The 18,808-nt window shown below is 66.1% G+C and overlaps 1 protein-coding gene across 2 annotated transcripts; it reads left to right on the top strand.

The window, feature by feature from the left end:
* Positions 1–2,538: 2,538 nt before the first annotated feature.
* Positions 2,539–17,928, top strand: TSC22D3 (TSC22 domain family member 3; the record flags this gene model as incomplete). 2 transcript variants are annotated; one of them, XM_082004318.1, is made up of 3 exons in its annotated part: positions 2,539–2,861; positions 17,056–17,107; positions 17,683–17,928. In XM_082004318.1, the coding sequence occupies 3 exons, from the start codon at positions 2,539–2,541 to the stop codon at positions 17,926–17,928; spliced, it is 621 nt and encodes a 206-aa protein (XP_081860444.1). The 2 variants fall into 2 exon arrangements, with proteins under 2 accessions (XP_081860444.1, XP_081860445.1); XM_082004319.1 differs by lacking the exon at positions 2,539–2,861 and adding an exon at positions 16,641–16,762.
* Between the last annotated feature and the right edge of the window lie 880 nt (positions 17,929–18,808).

Raw genomic sequence — 18,808 nt, 5'->3', positions numbered from 1 at the left:
GAGAAGCCGCGGCCCCACAGCGCCCAGGCTGGCGGGGCACCGGCCGCCGGAGGCGGGCAGGACCCCCGGGCCTGGGGCACGGCGGGGACCGGGCCGTGGGGGTGGAGGGCTAAAGGGGTGCCCGCCGCGGGCGCAGGCAGGGTGACGTGTCCTACCCCCTGTGCCCACGGGATGGCAGCAGCCTCCCGCGGCTCCTGCGGGGCACCCACCCCACACCCCGCCCCACAGAGCCGGCTGTGGGGCACAGCTCTGCCCGGGGCCTCAGCCCACCCAGGGGCACCAGGCAGGGCCCCCCTCCCCGGGTTTCGGGGGCCGTTTTCCAGCCGGAGGGATGGAAGAAAGGGAAGCTCAGCACCCTCCTGCTCCCGTGGGCCCTGGCAGCACTGGGGTCACCCAAGGACACCCTCACCAGCCGTGGGGTCACCCAGGGACCCCCTCACCAGCCCCGCTGCCAGGCTGTGCCAGTGCTGCTGGCACACCCCATGCAGAGCAGATCGGCAAGGCTCGGCTCCCCTTCCCTCCTGCGGGGCTCAGCCCCTTGGCAACAACTGGAAGGGCTGAGGAAGCACCCCAAAACCAGTCCTCAGCATCCACCAGTGCCACAGAGAGAGAGGACACCCCTGTGGCAGCCTGTGGGTCACCCGTCCTTCAAGAATTCAGCTGGTTCCAGCATCAGCCCAGGGCTGCCCGCCACCCCGGCCCCACGCCTGGACCGCCTGCTAGTGCCACCTCCACTGGCAGGACCGAATCCCGGCCCGGCCCCAGGACTGCCGCACTGACACCAAATGAAAAGCACTGCCCAGAGGTCCCCTTGGCCACTTTTGCAGCTGTTTATCTGTGGCAGACATTGTCTTGTGCCTTCCTTGGTTACTAATGGACTGGAAAGCACTTCATCCTCATGTGATGCGAATGCATCTTCCTCCTTCTTGCCAAATAGGGAACAGAAATGTTTATCGAACACTTCTGCCTTTTCTTCAGCAGCATTAGCCGCCCTATTAACATCTCCTGCGAGCACTGCTCTGCTGCCAGGATCCTTGCTGTCTTGGTGCTTTTGGTGGTTTTGCCCTGCCGGATTTTGACCTGGTTTATCTCTTCTTATCAATTCTGTGCACTTCAGACCCGCTGCTGTCCTCCAATCGCTACTTTCTGCAGCTCCTTCTATCAATCCCTTTGCAATTCCTCCACGCAGACTTCCTCCCGCTGCCTTCACTTCCCCTCCTGCCCATGGTGGGCTTTTAAAAGCCTCCCTGCTCCTTCCCTCAAGCAGCTCGGCTGCCTTTCAGGTCCTCAGCCAACCCTTCTTCAGCAGCTCCCGGTCGTTTTGCCCAGATGTTTTCCTCTCCGAAGGGGTGAGGGATCTCCCAGCTGGCTCGGAGGGTTCATTGACCGCTGGTGGTGGCAGCCCAGCCCAGCTTCCGCCCCACATGCCGTCCTGCCTCTCTCACCCCGATTCTGAGTGTGCTCCTTACCTGGGACCTTGGCACCCTCCCGTTCCCCATCCTGGGTGTCACAGCCCCGCCATCCCCACGTCTCTGTCGCTTTTGTCCTGTGTCCCAGCACCACCACGACAGCGTGATGTGCCCCAGCTGCTCTTCGCCATCCCACAGAGACCAGTGCAGCTCACTGGTGGGGGAGATGCTCCTGCCGGGATGCAGGAGTGCCAGGGAAGTCACTTTCCCCTCCTGCAGAAATTTCCTTTTCCCCTCGCGTACACCCAGAGCCCCCAGCACACTGCAGGCAAATCAAAACTTCTGCCCACGCCCTTGGCCCTGCGTGCACACGTTCCACCTGTGCCTTTTTTTGGCTCTGGGTTAAGCGGCTCCCAGCCACAGCGGTGCTGCCGGGTTGCTCCAGGCTTTTCTGCCACCACGGGGGGCTTTTCCTCCCCTTTTCCTTCACTTCTGCCTCTGCTCCGGCGCCGCGAGGGCTCTTGCGTGCCCCTGCCGCAGGCGCAGGGGTGATGCCAGGCCACGCTCCAGCCTCCCTGAGCCCCTCTGCTCCCTCCCAGGACGCACAGAATGGGGCAGGGGTCCGCGGGGGGGGGGGCACCGCGGCCCCTTGCCACCCCTGGCCACCCCTCCCGGGCCACCTCGCGCCGCCGGGTCGGGGTGCGGGGCACGGGGCGCGGGGCGCGTGCACACCCCAGGGGCCCGCTGCTGTCTCAGGGCTGCGTGGAGGGGGGGGGGGAGCAGAAAGCACCTCGGGGACTCGCGCGTGGGGTGCGCCGCGCCGCCGGGGGAAGCACCGGCGGGGGGGGTGCCCGGGGCGGGCGGCGGCGGCGGGGCGGGGTGCGGCGGCGGGCGGCCCGTGCGCCCGGGGCCGCCGTTACCAATCAGCGCGGCGGAGCCGGGGCGGGCGGTGGAGCCGGGGCGGGCGGTGGAGCCGGGGCGGGCGGCCGGGCGGGGCGGGCGGCGGAGCCGGGGCGGGCGGCCGTGCGCGGCGCTCGGCAGCCGGGCGCGTCCTGCCGCCGCTCGCCCTCCGCGGCCCCGGGAGCGGCCCCGGTTGCGCCGCCGTGGCAACGCGCGGGGGGATCCCGGGATGTCCTCGTCGCCCGTGGAGGAGTGCCGGTCGCCCGTGGGGCTGGACTGCTGCAGCTGCTGCCTGGACTTGGCCAACCGGAGCGGGCCGGAGGAGGGGGCCGGGGGCGAGAACAACAACCTGGGCAGCCCCACCGTCAGCAGCTTCCGGCAGCTGCAGGAGCAGCTGGTCCGCAAGAACCTCAACACCGACAAGCTGAGCTCCATCATGCGCCAGGACTCGCTGGAGCCCGTCGTGCGGGACCCCTGCTACCTCTTCAACCAGGGCATCTGCAACAGAAACATCGACCAGACCCTGCTCTCCATCCTCCTGCTCTTCCACAGGTGGGTGTCACCGACGGATGCCGAGGGGCTGCCCGTCTGCTGGATGCCCCTGGAGCTGTACCCGGGCTGGCTGTGTGCTCGGGAGCTGGCAGCTGGCAGTACAGGGGCGAGACGTGGGGCCTGCAGCCCCCCAGGCTGGCAGGGGCAGAGGGACCTGTGTGACCCTGAGGACGGGTAGGGTGGCAGCGCTGGGGGTTTCTAGGTGGGGAGAAGCATGAGTGGCCCCACGTGACAGGGAGCCCAGGTCCGGGTGTCTCTGCCCCATGATGGCCAGCGGTGCCCCTCTGTTTGTGCCCTGTGTCTGTCCAGGCCATGACAGCAGCTTCCAGCTGTATGTCTTGGCCCCTGGACTCTCTGTTCATCTCCCTGGCTACATCTTACCCACACAGACATTGCCTGCAGGGGCATGGACAATGTCCAGCATCAAACAGGCATCGTCCTCCTCGTCCCACGTGGAGAGGGGCAGCCTGTTACTTGGGAAACAGCTGTGCTGCCTCAAAAGCCACCTTTAGAGTTAGTGAGAAACTGGGTAGAGAGCCCGAGAGTCCTGCTGCCAGGTCCTGCCCTTTCAGCAGCTTCCCTGTCTCTCCCTGGAGTAAATTGAGTGGAGACAGATTTGGCCTGGGTGGTATTTCCCACCCCCGGAAAGGGACTCTGCCCCTGACCGAGCTGCTCCCTCTCAGCTCAGAGCTGCCTGCGCCCAAGCAGCGGGACATGCTCGGGGCTGGTCACATCCACTTGCCAGAGGGCTGGGCTTCCTCCTGCCGAGGCTGGGGAAGGCAGGAGAGCGGGGTCCCTCCCTGCTCCGGCATTGCGGGCAGAGGTTCCCAGGGCTGCCACCTCCCAGGGTCCCCAGCCCTGACGTGGGGGCCCCCAGGGTGTGGAGGGGGCAGGGCTGCCTCAGGTCCTGCACTGGCGGCTCTGGCCCTGGTGCCCAGCCACCCTGGGGGGCTGGTGAGACAGGGGGGAGCAGCCTGTGCTGCGGGCTGGCAGGCCTGGGGCTCTCCAGCTCTGCCCTGGGAAAGCCGAGCTGGACCCGGGCATGCCACAGGGTGGTAGCACCCGGAGCTGCCTGTGGCTTCAGCAGGTGGGACACATCCCCCCTCCCAGGGCTGCGGGGACGCGTGGCCCATCGGTGCGTACATGGCAGGCATCTGCGTGACGGGCAGGGCAGGCAGCAGCTCGGGGGCTCATTGCTCCGCCGTGGGTGGGGTAGTGTGCAGGTGGGGTGCACGGCAGCACCCACGCATTTGCAGACACCTCGCCATCCCCTCCCCTCCCTGCATGCACATGCACCTGTAGGCGTGCTCCTGGGCTGTGCATGGGCGCGCAAGCCGCCTTTCGCTCCCCTCGCCCGGCGCAGAGAGGCGGGTGGGCTCACACGTGGCCGCCCCACGCGTGCGAGCCACCCAGGCGGTGCGGGCACGCCTCCTCACCCCAGCCAGCGTCTCACGCCGAGCAGGCTGCTGCCTCTGAGCCCTCCTCGGCGGAGACGCTCTTCCTGCACTTACATAACGCCGAGCTGCCGCTCAGGTGGGAAAGGAGGAGCTGGGACGCCCGCCAAGGCACCCGGCACCGGGCCTTGGGCTCCCGGCTGCACGGCGAGCAGCGAACCCACCCATCCGGGAGCAAAACGGGAGCGAGAGGTTTCCCTTCGCTCCGCGAGGCTGCGGCCAGTGGGCACCATGTGTGGAGAGGGGAAGCGAGACGCCGTCCCCAGCGCGGGCTGCCTGGCCTGGGTGTTGGAGCCAAGCATTTGGGCTGCTCGCCTGGGGAGGCGGTGACAGTGCCCGTGGGCGAGAGGCAAGCGATGTGGGCACGGCTTGCTGCTTCTGAATTTGTCCTTGCTGGGGCAGGACCCCCTGTGCTCCCGGCAAGCGTCTGCTGAGGGGGGAGCAAGTGGGGGTGCCAGGGGACCGGGGTTTCTCCCTGTCTGTGTCCCTCGGTGCCCCTTGCTGCAGTGCCCAAGCCTGTCCTCCGTGCCCTGGTGTGTGCTGTGTCCCGAGAGGCTCCGGGCATTCCCATTTATGACAGGCTGTGCCACAGCGTGGTGCGAAGCCGTGGTGTCCCTGCATCACACCCTGCTTCCAGGCACCCTGCTGCCAGCCTGGACACTGCTTGGGTGATCCCCCTTCGCCCCTGAGTGGCACGGCATGCGGGAGCTGGGGGGCACAGCCCCGGGCACTGGAGGCAGGTGTGCCCACACCTGTGTTTGCTGTTGTTTTGCTCCAGCCTGAACTTTCTCCTCCTGGGGAATGAGCCAAGATACCCAAGAGGTGATAGCATACAAAGCAGGGGATTGTGGGTGCCAGAGGAACACCCCGATAACAGGCCTGATAAGGGCACCCTTGCTGCTGGCACTGGGGAGCCCGAGCAGGTTTGTGGCCCTTGTTTTAGCTGATGTGCTCCTACACTAGCGAGCGAGGAGGGGGAGATCACGTGGATGCACACGCTCGTTCATGGCTGAAGTCCAGCATGGCACGGGATGACCAAGCCACTGCACCTGGAGTCCAGATCTGGCTCTGGGGCTGCTGGAGACCGTTCAGCCCATGCTGGATCAAGCCCTGGGCTCTGCAAGTCAGGATCGGATTGGTGCTGGGGGTCTCAGACGACCTACATTCGGCATTTCCAGCCTGCCTCTGGGGGTTTCGCCCTGGCTGGGCGGTCCCGGGGAGGCTCTCCATCCTCTTTGCTCACTCCAGGGATGTTGTGAGAGACGCACAAGGCAGGGATGGTCTGGACCAATTGCCTATAGGGCTGACACTCCTGCAGGAAACCCTCTTGCGCGGGGGCGTGCGTAGGATCCTGTTCAAAAAGGGCTTCTCCCCTCCATGCCTTTGCGTGGGGCATCATGAACTGCTCCAGGAAGACCTGGGCAGTGCCAAGGGGCCAAGCTCACATGGAAACACCAGGTACAGGGAGGCCAGTTACCACCAAGCTGGCTGGATGACACATCTCCTCCCCACAGATGCTGGGGCTGTGGGCAGAAAGATCTCCGCCATCCCTCCACAATGCCAGTGTTACACCAAGATTGCTCATCCAAGACCCAGGCACGAGCCTGACCAAGCGTGGGCCAGGGAGAGCAGCCCCGTGACTGCGTGGCACCTTGCCCGGAGCTGGGGGGCTGAGGGGAGCCGGCGGCGTGGGAGGGGGTCAGCGCTGCGGGGGGAGAGGAGCAGCACCCTCCCGGCTGCGTACTGGTGTGTGATTCAAGCAGGGCCCCGCCTGGCTCTGGGGTGGGGAGAGGAGGTATGTGCCAACCTGCTCGCCCACATCGACCAGCCCGTGCCAGCTCTCCTTGCCCAGCCTCTCCCAGATAAGATCTGGCAGCCTGGCCAGCCTGTGCCCCGTCCCGCTCCGGGCAGCAAGGGGACACCTCTGCCCAGCTGGACCCCCTCCGGGCACTGCGGGACCCGCTGCTCGGCCGAACAGGGTGGGCAATGACCCGCCCTTTGGTCTGAGCCATGAAAGGGGCTGGGGGCCACCTTCCCCCAGGTCCTGGGCGAGCCAAGGGAATTGCAGGGAGGTGGGAGAGCGCTGTGCTGCACTGAGAGGCTGGGGGAAGGATGAACTGGGGCGGGAGAAGCCGGGCAGCACCACCTTTCCCACCGTCAGGTCAGGCCAGCGAGCAAGAGCTGCCCAGGCAGCGGTGCCAGGGTGGCATCTGTGGCACGGCACCATTTGTTCCCATCCATCGGGTGTCACTTTGCAGGAGCGATGCCGGAGGAGGAGATGGAGCCAGGGCATAAAGGGCATCCCGGGGCGGCAGGGCCAGGGAGCACATTCCTGCCGGCCGAGTGGGCTGGAGCAACAAGGGGGCATTGACGGGGAGAGGGGCTGCGTGCAGGAGCACGTGGGAGCGTGAGAGAGGTGTGGGTGTGAGACCGGGGAGCCGTCCCGCCGACCGCTCTGCCCTCCCCGGCCCCGCAGGGCAGGTCTGCCCGGGGAGGGGGCTGTGAGGGCCACCCTCCCGCTCAGGACCGGTGCGCCGGGTATTTGTTTGCTTTGCTCTCGTGGGACAGAGCTGCACGTGGCCTGCCCCGTGTTTTGTAGCATGGTTTGCTGAGCCCTACAAACCGGCGAGATGCTGGGGAGCTTTCACTTGAGCAGCAAGAGTCTTGGCTCCGGGGAGTGGCTGAGCTTGGCGTGCCCAAATCCTCCAGCCGCCTGGAAGATGCCAGGCAGCCAGTCTGCTGTGCCTGCCTTGGTTTCCACTGCGGGCACTCTGCCACCCTGGGACCCCCACCTTGGAACCCAGCAGGCTTCAAGGCAATGTCCCCGCAGGCCAGGCTTGCAGGGACTCCTGGCCAGGGAAGCCCAGCCGGCACCGGGCTCAGCCGTGGCACACCGCGCTCCGCACAGCTCGGCGGGGCTGGCGGCACCATGCCCATCCCTGCCGGCTTCTGCAAGACCCAGCTCCTTCCAGCAAGGGTATTCCCCAGTGTGCCCTGGAGCACGGGAGAGTCCTGCTCTGCACCTCCAGTCCTTCAGGATGAAACCATTTGCCCCTGGCCACGGCCAAGGGCGCCTGGCACAGCTGAGCTGAAGCTTAGTGATGCCAGCGCCGGCTGCACAGAACCCCATCACCTCAGCCTCCTGCGGATGCTCAGGCGCTGCCTGTCTGCCAGGGCGTGTGCCCAGCTCCGAACGGGCAGAGTGCAGGTGTCCCAAGTGCAGGCAGGGACGGGCAGCATGGCCCCATGGGGAAAATGCTGGCCAGGATTTATTTCAAGCTTTGAACTTGAGGTGTGGAAGAGGTTGGAGCTGGAGAATGGTACAGGGGTCTGCCCTGGTCCCAGCATCATGCTCTGCCCCCTTCCAGCACCATGCTCCCTGCTTCCCTGGGGACATGTGGCCTGATCCTGCATGGTGCTGAGGCCAATAATGCTGAGCTCAGCTGCCAGTTGGGGCTGGGGCTGGCACACAGGGGAAGCCTTTCATAGCCTGGCCGGCATCTCAGCTCCCACTGGGCACACCGTGCCCCTGGTGTGCTCCTCTGTGCTGGGACGCGACGCCACCTCCCTGGCCACCTCCTGACCCTATACTTTGGGGGACCACCATGACCTGCATGGGACAGAGGGGTTCAGGGCACACGTCAGCAGAGCCTGGCAGCTGCGTGTGTGCACAGGGACATGACCGTGGTGTGCGTATATGCACCGTGCGTATATGCAACGTAAGGTGGCTGTGAAGGGGAGAGAGGCTCTGGGCAGATCCTGTCCTCGGGAAGCGACTGAGACCCCATTTGCAGAGGGCAGAGGATACCCCGGGAGGGGTGGCGGGGGGTGAGGGCTGGAGAGGCATTAAAGGCTGCAACCTGTCCCGAAGCCACGCTTTGCCAATGAGCTCCGAGTTATATTTATCCAGGTGCTGCACATTGCTGGCTTCGGGACAGGGGTTCATCATCCTCTGCCTGTGTGCTGAGAGAGACATATACATTTGAGGGGCTTTTGCTGCAGGATGGCGCTGGTGGCAGAGCAGAAGCCCGGGCCCCTCCCTGTCCTGCTGACCCCCTGGCCCCGGGGTTAGAGTGTGATCCAGTCCTCGCCACCCGCTGCCTGCGACTCCCCTGGGGATGACAGCCCTGCCCGGGCGGGCAGCGGGGTGGCCGATGCCCCGGGGCAGGACGAGACATCCCCACGGCCTCGAGTGAGACCATCGCGGCGATCCCCCGGTGGCACGGAGCAGGGCGGCTCTGGGCAGTTTGGAGGCAGGAGGTGGTCTCAGGTTGTCCCCAAGGGCTGGCACGAGCCAGGTCATGGCTGGCTGCTGAGGCCGGGCACGCGGAGGGCCACGGCAGCAGCACAGGTACACGTCCCGCCAGCAGCTTATTGTATTTCACGTTGTTATTGTTCTGAAATGTCAGCAAGGGAAGGGTTTTAACGAAGCATCCCCGGTTCGAAATGCCCGGGATTCTTCGCAAAGGCCAGGCAGGGTATTAATAACCGTCTCTGCTGAAACTGTGCAGCCCCAGCGCGCGTCCTTGCCTGACCTCCCGTGGGGCGGCTGGCTCACGCGCCAGCGGAGTTCGGCTCCTCTCCCACTCCTGACCCCCACCAGATTGTCCCTGGCCGGGCTTCGCACCCCCCCGCTGGGTGCAGCCCGCCGGCCCTGGGGAAGGGGCATTGAGGGGCTGCTGGGGCTCCCCTCGGGCATCCCGTCGGGCCAGGCAGAAGAGTGCAAAGCTCCGGCACCTTTGAAAGGGGAATGTGAATGTTTCAAGGGTTTCCTTGAACGTGGGTTAGTCTGGGCTGAAAGAGCAGCTTTCGGTTGCATGGGGTGCCGACACACTGCTCTCGCAGCTTCCCAGCCTCTGTCCTCTCATTATATAACGAGCTGCCTTCCAATTAGCGAGCAGGGCACTCCCGCACAACGCCGGGCAGCGGCTGCCAGCACCGAGCGTGGCTCTGGAGCGCCCGCTCCTGCCTGCAACGTGGCCTGGGATTTATTCCTGCAGATGCTGGAGGCTGTGCCTTGGGGGTCCTCTCTCGGGCTGGGGATCGCCGGAAAAGCTGCTCTGCGCCCGCGGGGGGCTGGGGCAGGGCAGAGCCCAGGCTGGCAGCCCCCCACCCGCCGTGCACTCTGGAGGGGACCTGGTGCTGTGGGGGGTCCCTTCGGCATCACGTCCGCCTCCCCTCTGTCCCGGTTCCCCGAAACTGGACCAGAGAAAGGCAGCCAGAACCTGGGGATGATCCAGCTGGTACCGTCTGAGATGATACAGTGGGCTGCGAAATGGGGACAGGCCTGGGGTTCATAGCCTGGGCTGGCAGCAGAGCTGCGGGGCAGGGCATGGCTACCCAAGGGAGGTGATAACGTCGGGTGGTAACATTCAGTTCCCAAACTGAACTCCACCCCACAGGGCCCATGGGTGTGAAATGCTTGCTCTGTGGCCAGGTCTGTGCATGAAAACTCTGCTGAGGGTTCAGTCCACTCATCCTCCCTGAGGCTGGGCATCCCTGACCCACGGGAGGCGGGGAGTGTGGCCGGGGGCTGGCTCTGCTCCCCCACCCTGCAGCCCTGCGTGGTCGTGGGAACTCCACGGGGTTTTTTGCTGGCCTGTGCCATACCTGACACCTTCCCCCCAGCACGCTGTGGTTGTGGGACCCCGCTCGGCCCAGGTGTGAGCAGGGCAGCAGTGGGGCAGCAAGGTTTGCCGCATGGCTCCTGGCAGGGCACCGGCGGGGGTGGCCCGAGCTGCGCAGGCAGCAGTGTGGGGCTGGTGCTGACAAACGCAGGCAAGGCGGGAGGTTGGGCTGCGTGGTCCAGGGCTGGTAATAAGCAGGTCAGCCCTTTTTCCTCTTCCCCTCCAACCCCAGCGTGCCTGGGGAAGCCATGGCTTCAGGGTCTTCCCATGCACAGCATGGCGGGGAGGGCTGTGCCAGAGCCAGGTCGTCTCTGACCTCCCCTCCTCGCACCGCTGCTGGGGGGCAGCTGCTACCAGGGGGCACGGGAGGAAGAAGGGGGGCCAGTGATAAAGTTAGAGACGAAAAATTGCAGCTCTCAGCAGGCCGGCTCTGGGGTGTGCACTCGCATGCTAGAAAACACAGAACTGGGAGTACAGCCAAGTACCTTTATCAGAGGAAGCAGGCAGCCCAACAGCTGGACATGGGAGCCTGCCAGGGCTCCCTCCTCCCGCCCCACGCCGCCTCCAGCCCAACAGGTTGGAGGAGTCCCCACGCCGCAATCCCTGCCCATGCACTGCTGCCCAGCGAGGGGGTTAGCCATGTCCCCTCCCCACGGCTCCTGGCACTCCGCAGGTCCCCGCTGCCCACGGGAGCTTGCTCTGCCTCCGTCGGTGGTGAAGGAAGGAGAGGACAAGTTCCCCATCGGCCTCCCTGATTGCAAACCCTCCCTGGGCTTCCCCGGCATTGCAGAGCGCCCTGCTCAGCCGCCCCTGTTGCTCTGGTGTCCCCTAGCCCTGGGACTAGGTCTAGCAAGGCCAGCAGCTCTGGCTCTGCAGGCAGGGGCTTGCCCTGCAGACATACCCAGGAGGGGCTGCCCGCTGCGCTGGAGCAGCACACACCTGGGCTGAGGTATTTATGAGCCCTGCGAGGCTCTGGTGGGCATGAACCAGGCTGCCATGTCACAGGGCTCCTGGTTGCATGGGGCTGCCACAGGTCCGGCGCAGCCCCGGGAAGGCACCGGCTGAGCCAGGTGTAGTGCCAAGTCTGCAGTAAACAGCTTGGCCAGGACACCTTCAGGATGAGGAAACCAAGAGCTCGCCAACTGGTGTGCTCGGGCAGCCAGCAGCTCTGGCCCCGCAGCCTCGGGACTGGCACAGGAGCCCCACGCCAGCGCTGCAGGGCAGGCAGGCGCAGGTCGGGACGCTGGGGGTGGGACTGCCAAGTGGGACAGCAGATGACACAGCTGCCTGCTTGCCGTGGCCAGCCCCCGGCATTACCTCTCCCTCCCCAGCACCAGGTTAGGGCCGTGGGGCAAGACTGGGGGCTCCCCGGACTTGTCCCACACCCAGCCCTTCCCACCTTGCCCTCCTACAAGCCGCAGCCACCACCGATGTCCCCGGCCACCCCTCCTTCAGCTCCTGCAGGGCCCTGGTGCTGGCATCCCCAGTCCCCTTGGCCAGCACGGCCACAGCTGCAGGATTTCAGGAGGTGAAAGGCAGAGTTTTCTTAGCTGCGTGTTTGCAAGCAGTGGCTTTTCCTCTCCCCCTCTGCTTCTGACCCTTTGAGCTGGAGATCTGTCTCTGTGGAGCAGCCTGGGCAGCTTTGGCTCTGTGCCTTTCCCGTGCTGCTCTGCAGTTTCTCCGAGGCCAGGCAATAAACATTTCCCACGCCTCAGACCCTCTGAAGGGCTTTCCTCCCATTGAACTGAGTCCTTGGGAGAGAGTAAGCCAGGAACGCTGCCCCGGAGCAGCGAGAACGGCTCGGAGCTGGGGGAGAGCAGAGGCTGAGGAGCCAGCACCGCTCCTGCAGCCCCCACCAGCAAGCTGGCGGGGCAAGGGCATCCTTCGGCATGTGGGACCACAGCAACTGGCACGGCTTCCATGCACGAGGCTCAGCGACAGCACACCTCATCCCTGGGGCCATGGGGACAGGGCCATGTCCCCTGACCCACAACACAGGGCAGGTGTGGGGTGCCAGGAGGCGAGAGAGATGGTCCCGTCATCCTGCTCCCTGTCGTCGCTTGCTCCAGCCAGGCTTAGCCCTGCAGGGGCTGCAGCCCCGCTGCGTTCCTGCCTCCGCGTCCTGCTGCAGAGGAGGGGACGGTCACTGAACGTCACCCCTGCGACTGGGGCTGGCATCTCCCGGGCTGGGGCACAGGCTGTGTGCGGGCTGGCTGAGGGGTTGCTAGCAGCTTTGGGGTGTCCTGCAAGGCCACTGCTCTCCTAACTGCTCGGCGACAGCCATGGCGGGGGGGGGGGGTGCAGAAAGCGCAACAATTAGCATCACAGTTACACTGTGTCGTGGCTGCTGTTATTGTTCCCAAAATAACCACAGGCACGAGCCGGAGCCCTGCCTGACGAACCTCCCGTAGCTTGCACACATGAGGCAAGAGCTGCCGTGCTGCTGCCCCAGGGATGTAGCTCATACCACTGGCCCCTCTCACCCAGCCTGCTCCGAGGCGCCCATCACCGCGGCCTCTGGTGCCATAGGGTAGCAGCGAGTCCATGGCGCCGTGCTCCTCAGGAAGAGCGAGGAGAGACATTGCCCACCCTGCTCTGCGGCTGCCAGCCCCTGGAGGAGCCGGAGCAGCGCGGTGGGAGAGGAAGCGGATCCCAGCAGCCCCGCTGGAGTGGGGCCAGCAGCCCGGCAAGGCTGTCTGCGGGTCCACGGGGGGCTGGGAAAGGGCCCCCCGCTGCTTGGGGCGCAGCTGGAGCCCCACGCGGGACTCTGCTGCTGCGGGAGGCGTTTGGACAGCCCACAGGGGCTCCCGTACAGATCCCTGGCAAGAGCCGAGCTACTAACCCGGGGTCCGGCAGAGAGATGAGAGCTGCTGCTCCCACGCCTGAGATGCCAGTTGGGTTGCAGTGGGGCTGCCCCATGGGCTGGGGGTGCCTCCCCCCTGCACGAGGGGACAGCTGGGCTGCCCCCGCTCTGCACTGCCAACACAGTGTGTGCACGCACGGGTGTGCGTCTGCGTCAGCTGTGAGTCAGGGCAACGCGTGCGTGTGCGGGGGGAGGTATTTGGAGTGCACATGCAGGATGCATGGGCGGGCGTGCAGGAGGGCTGCGCTTGTAGGGTGTGCGTGAACAAGTGCATGTGCGTGCAGGATGCACGAGTTTCTGCGTGCATGCAGGGTGTGCACCTGTGTGCAGAGTGCATGCCCATGTGGGCTAGAAAATGTGCATGTGCATGCAAGGAGCGTGGGCATGTCTGTGTGGGTGTGCCTGCGTGTGCAGGCCGTGCACGTGCAGGTGCATGCGGGACTTGCACGTGTGCATGCGCATGTATGGGTTGCAAGGTATGCCCGTGTTTGTGTGCACCCAGTGACACATCCGAGGTGCCTGCAGCAGAAGCCGTGTCCCCCGAGGGGGTGTGCAGGCGAGGGGCTGCGGGGGGGTGGGCTGCATCCCTGCTGAGGCTGTGCCCAGGGGAGGCGGCAGCCCCTGGCCCAACCTGCCCCCGGCCGAGCCGGCTGACTTGGGATTCCTCAGGAATTAAGTGCCGGGAAGGAAAGAGAAAGAGGAGCTTTCTGCACTTCCATCCCTAAAAAGCATACCTCACCTGAGGGTCTCATGGAGGAGACCTTCCCAGCCTCACAGACAGGGAGCCCGTGCCCCAAGCAGTGATGGCTGCGGTCAGGGCTGGGAAAGACCCCGGGAGGGGCGGCAGGGAAGTCAGCGACTGACTTTGTTTATTTTTGCAATAGTCCCAGCTCCATGGGAAAAATATTGGAGGTGGCAGAGCTGAAGTGATTCCCTCCCAAAGTACTACGCCGCTGCACTTCCCTGCTTCGCTCCAGCAGCCGTGGAAGTTGCCAGCTTCACCCGAGCCCTTGGTCCTCGAGCACTGTGTCAGGAAGGGGCTGGGCAGGGCTCAGGACCCTGAGCCGTGGGGCAAGAGCCACGAGCCAGGCTCCCGTCCATGCGCCCTGGAGCCCTTGGTCCCTGGCACTAATGATTTAGGGCTTTGCTTTGGGAAGGGGGCTGGGCCAGGCCCGGGAGTGCTGTAGCATGGGGGATTGGGGAAGTAGGGAAACCGAGGCACGGCTGCCAGCGCTAGGGGCAGGCTGGGGTCTGCCCACCCTCTCTCCCTGCTGCTGCCCACCTCCCTGCAGGAGACAGAAGGTGGCACAACCAGTGGCGCGCCCAGCTGCGGGAGAGAAAATGCCTCTCCCCTTCTCCCCTGTCCTCTCCGCAGTGAGATGGGCACCTTTCCTGAGCTGCGATGGGAAACGAAGTCACGGGACCCCCGGTGTGGGTGGCCGGGGCTTGTCCTGGCCGAGGGGACAGAGCTGTGCCCCGTGTCCCGGGGGCTGCCACCCTGCCCACCGCCAGCCACCCTGGGGACAAGCACACACAGAGCGTTTTCATCTGCCCGTGGAGGGGGGCAGCTGCCCGCTCCCCGCTCGGCACCCGCGTGGCTCGGGGTGGCACACTGGCCCGCTGGCCCCTGAAAGGGCCGATTGAGTACGGCTGAGGTCATCCGCCCAGCGTGTTTACCCCGTGCCCGTGGCCCTGGGATGCGGCCGGCACCCAGGCTGTCCCTGCCACCCGGCGGGCCGGGGGGCCACGGCTGCGGGCAGAGCCAGCATCGCTGCCGGGAGCTGAGCTGCTGCCGCCGAGGAGCAGAGGGGCTGGAGAGGGGTCGCAGGCACCGGCATGGCCTTCCAGCCGCCATACTCCCCAAGCCTCTTCAGGAGGAGGGACTGGTGAGTAGGGTCTGGCTGCGGGCAGGGTGGGGGACACGCACCACCCCCGGGGCTTGGGGGAACAAGCCCCTGCCCCCTCTCTGCAGCGCCAGCCCCCCAGCTCAGCCCCTGCCCAGCAACTTTGCATGGGCCAGGCTGGTGCTGGTGCCGGCACGGGGGGATGTGCATCATCCCCCCCACAGACCAAGGCTCGAACGGGTCCCACACGTGCCCCCTGGGGAGGAGCACCCCTCCCATGCACAATCCCCCCACCGAGGAGGAGAAGATGCTTTCTCGCATCCGCACATCAAAACTGCGTTTCTCAGGGCACCTGCGCGTGCCCGGCCGTGGTTCACGGGCGGCAGCGTCCCACGCAGGGTGCCCGTGTCCTTCGCTGCTCGCGACATTGCAGTCCTCACCCTGCCCTGGGAGGTGGGGTGCGATTTTCTGGGGAGCAAGCTGGCAGGGCCTTCCTCTAAGCAGCAACCATGCTGCACTGTGCCTCTGTTTCCCTTTCTGACGGGGAAATATCCCTCTGCCCACCCTCAGCCCTTTCCCTGAGGAAGGGGCATGGCAGCACACCCGCCGGCTGGGGCTCCTCAGGCTGCTCCCCGTGCTGGCACTCGCCAGCCAGGTGCTGGGCACCTTCAGCACCCGCTGGATCAGGAGATTTGGGGTCCTCTGCAGCATCTCTGGGGTGCACGGGCCCCTGCCAGCACTAGCGCTTCCTCGGATGCGGTGCCGTGGCGCGGGCTCTTCTCTCGCAGGGTCTTGTTCAGCGTCAGCACCCGCCCCGGCTTGCGGAGGACGGGGGGTCGGAGGGCAGCAGCGGGCGACCGCCCGGGTGCTGGGCAAAGTCCCACCGGGTCCAGGCCCGGGGGCCAGGGACAAGCCCCGGGGCTGGCAGGGCAGCCCGGGGAGGGCAGCCCAGCGCCGGGGGACCCGCACCCGCTGCTAGAGGGGCTTGGGGGGGCCTTGCCTGCGCCCCACGGAGGAGACGCGCTCGCTCTATGTGCAAGTCGCTCTGCGGGTGCGGTGGCGGATCTGGCGTGACCCCTGCGCTTGCACACGCGTGTGCGCACGCGGGGACGCCGCAAGCACAGCGCGCGCCGGGCCCCGGCCGCGCACCCCCGGCATCGCCCCCGCGCCGCGGGGCGCCCCGGTTCCCTCCGCGCGCCGCTGGCGGGGGGGCGCTGCAGTGCCGGCCCTGACCGCGGGGCGGCGCCCTCCCGGCTGGCGCGCGGCGCGGGGGCGCGCTGTGCCGCGCCTGGCGGGCGCCGCGGGCTTGTGTTGCGGGGCGGCCCGGCGGGCGTTGGTGCCCCGGGCTCGTTTTGCGCGCCCGTGTTGTTCTTCCGCTCCCGTTCCCGTTTCGCCTGCCCGGTGTTGCTTTGCACGCCCACGGCTGCTCCTGTTCCCTCGCCCCCCCCTTTGCACCCCGGCGGATCCAGCCGCGCGGGATCCTGCAGGGGTGCACACGCGAGGGCAAAGCGTGTTTCCTCCGTGTCCCGGTCCCCCCAGGCGGGTGTCGTGTGTCCCCCCCGCTGAACCCGCCTCCCGGTCATGTGTGGGGAGCACAGGGAGGAGGTGCTGGGGCGTGTGGGCTGCGGCCGAATGTGGGGCGGAGGGATGGGTGCCGGGGGGTGGGTGCCGGCTGGTTGCGGAAGACGAGGGGTGCCGGAGTGGGTATACAGATTAGAGGCGCGGAGTCAGAAGGACACAGTACTGGGGGGCAGTGGTCCTGCACTGGGAGGGGGCCGTGCTGTGCTGGGGCGCGGGAGCAGGGTGCAGGGGTGCGGTACCAGGGGAGGGGTGCCGTTCCGGTGACCGGGCGCGGCGCTGTGGGACGGCGGGAGGGCCCGGCCGCGCTGGCCCCGCCCGACGGGGCGGACGCCACCGATATAAGCGGGGGCGGCGGGCGGAGCCGCAGTGCGCCCAGCTCCGTCCGTCGGGAAGCGTCCGTCTCCGCAGCCATGAGCACCGGCATGTACCAGTCTCCCATGGAGGTGGCTGTCTACCAGCTCCACAACTTCTCCATCTCCTTTTTCTCCTCCCTGCTCGGGGGGGACGTGGTCTCCGTGAAGCTCGACAACAGGTGGGGGTAGCCGCGTACCGGCCGCGGTCCGCCCCGCCGTTTTTCGCCGCGGCCCGGCTGCCCTGCCCCAGGTGAAGGGACATCTGGGTGCACGGGAGAGCCGCTGCGTTGCCCCTGCTGAAGGGGGCTCCGGCTGCACCCTTGCTCCGGGGGCACAGCGGGGCGTTGCTCCTCAGTGAAGGGGGAGGCCCCGGTGCACTGCAGCCTGGCGTGAGGAGGTGTCCCGCTGCGTGGGGCCCCCGGGGAAGCGCGGGGGCTCGCTGCTAACGCTCTGCCTGTCTGCTCTCTTCCAGTGCCTCCGGAGCCAGCGTGGTGGCCATCGACAACAAGATCGAGCAGGCAATGGTGAGCCGCAGTGCTGCCCCCTCCGCGCACCTCGCTCCATGACACACACACACACACACACACACACCCCCCCCCCGCGGGTGCTCTTGCCTAGGGGGGTCCCCACTCCCGGGCGGGTGTGTCTCTGCTCCCCAGCCTGTTGCTGGGCAGAGCAGCCTCTTTGCCTGCCTGCGGCGGCTGGCTGAGCTCATCGGCTCCAGCTGTGCTGCAGTGTGCTGGGTGCCTGCCGAGGGGGGAACCGGGGCAGGACCCCCGGGGGCGTGGGGGTGACCAAGCCAGGTCCCTTGGGTAACAAGGGGACTGTAGCCTGCTGAACCCCCAAGGGGGTGGAGGGGAGCTGGAGAGGGCCTCCAGGGGCGATGAGACCTCGGAGATGAGGAATCTATGGGATGCTGTGGGTGCTGGCCTCGGGGTGCTACGCTGGGTGGCAGAGTTGGAGTGGGGAGGGACAGCCTTTGGGAAAAGCCGTTGTGGCACTTGGTGAGTGGCTGGGGCAGGGCTTTGCAGGGCAGGGTGGGAGCAACCCCCAGGGCATAAACGTCGAGTGATCGGGTCTCTTCCACGGTCTCTTGCAGGATCTTGTGAAAAATCACCTGATGTACGCAGTGCGGGAGGAGGTAGAGGTCCTGAAAGAGCAAATCAAAGAACTGTTGGAGAAAAACTCCCAGCTGGAGCGTGAAAACAGCCTCCTGAAGACCCTCGCCAGCCCCGAGCAGCTGGAGAAGTTCCAGTCCCGGCTCCCCACAGAGGTCCTGTGCCCAGAGGAGCCGAGCCCCGGGGCAGCTGCCCCAGCCCAGCACTCGGGGGGCTCTGCGGTGTAAGGTGGCTCTGTCCTCGGGGTGGGCAGAGCCACAGAACTCTTTCTACTTAATCTCCTGCAAAATCGTTTCCACCTTCATCTCACACGAAGGACTGCCAGATGCCGGCACTGAGCCGTGCCCTCCCGGGCAACCCCGGCAAGCCAGCAGAGCCAACGGCTGGCTCCTGCATGAGGATGCTCTTCTGCGAGGGAGATGTGGGCAGCTGACCCCTCCCCATCCAACCTGCTGTGTGCCAGGAGTAAATCTACCCATCCCAGGCTCTGCTGAAACCTGGGTGTCCATGACACCCTGGCAGTGCCAGGCGGCCTTTGGCACTTTAATCCACGGTTGGAAGGAGCTCACGCCAAGTCCTGTGCCTTTGCTGTGCTGTGCGGCGGGGGGGGTCCTCTTTCTGGCAAAGCCTGACGTTGGAGGAAGACCGTTGTTTAGTGAGCAACGCAGATTTGTCCCGCTCGCCACCCAGGAGCATGCTGGAACCCAAACCTGACTGAGCAGCACTCGTGGTGGCAGTTGCGGTGTAGTGCATGGCTGTACGCACATCAGTGTGGGGATTACAAGGAAAAAAGCTTGTTTTATTAGTTTGGGCATCTTCTGTAGCTGTATCTATGTATAAACACACGCATGAGCAGTGCCCATGATGCTGTGGGGTGCCCTGCTCTGGGCCAGCTGTGCCCATGCCTGTACAGCTGGGGGATTCGAGGCAAGACTGGAATAGCGAGCAGCTGTAACTGGGTGGCAAGCACCGCGAGCCGCCCGAAGGAGCGGATGGATTCACCCCTCTCTGGCATCCACTGTGACGGAGCCGTGCGGCAGCGCTGGGAGGATCCGGACTGTCTGCTGGGCAGAGCCGCGACAGGGGCTGTGCTCCAGCCCGCTGGGT

The sequence above is a fragment of the Phaethon aethereus genome, assembly GCF_964289735.1.
Source record: "Phaethon aethereus genome assembly, chromosome: 10".
In the NCBI taxonomy this organism is placed as follows: Eukaryota; Metazoa; Chordata; class Aves; order Phaethontiformes; family Phaethontidae; genus Phaethon; species Phaethon aethereus.
This window is presented reverse-complemented; position numbering and strand designations above follow the sequence as displayed.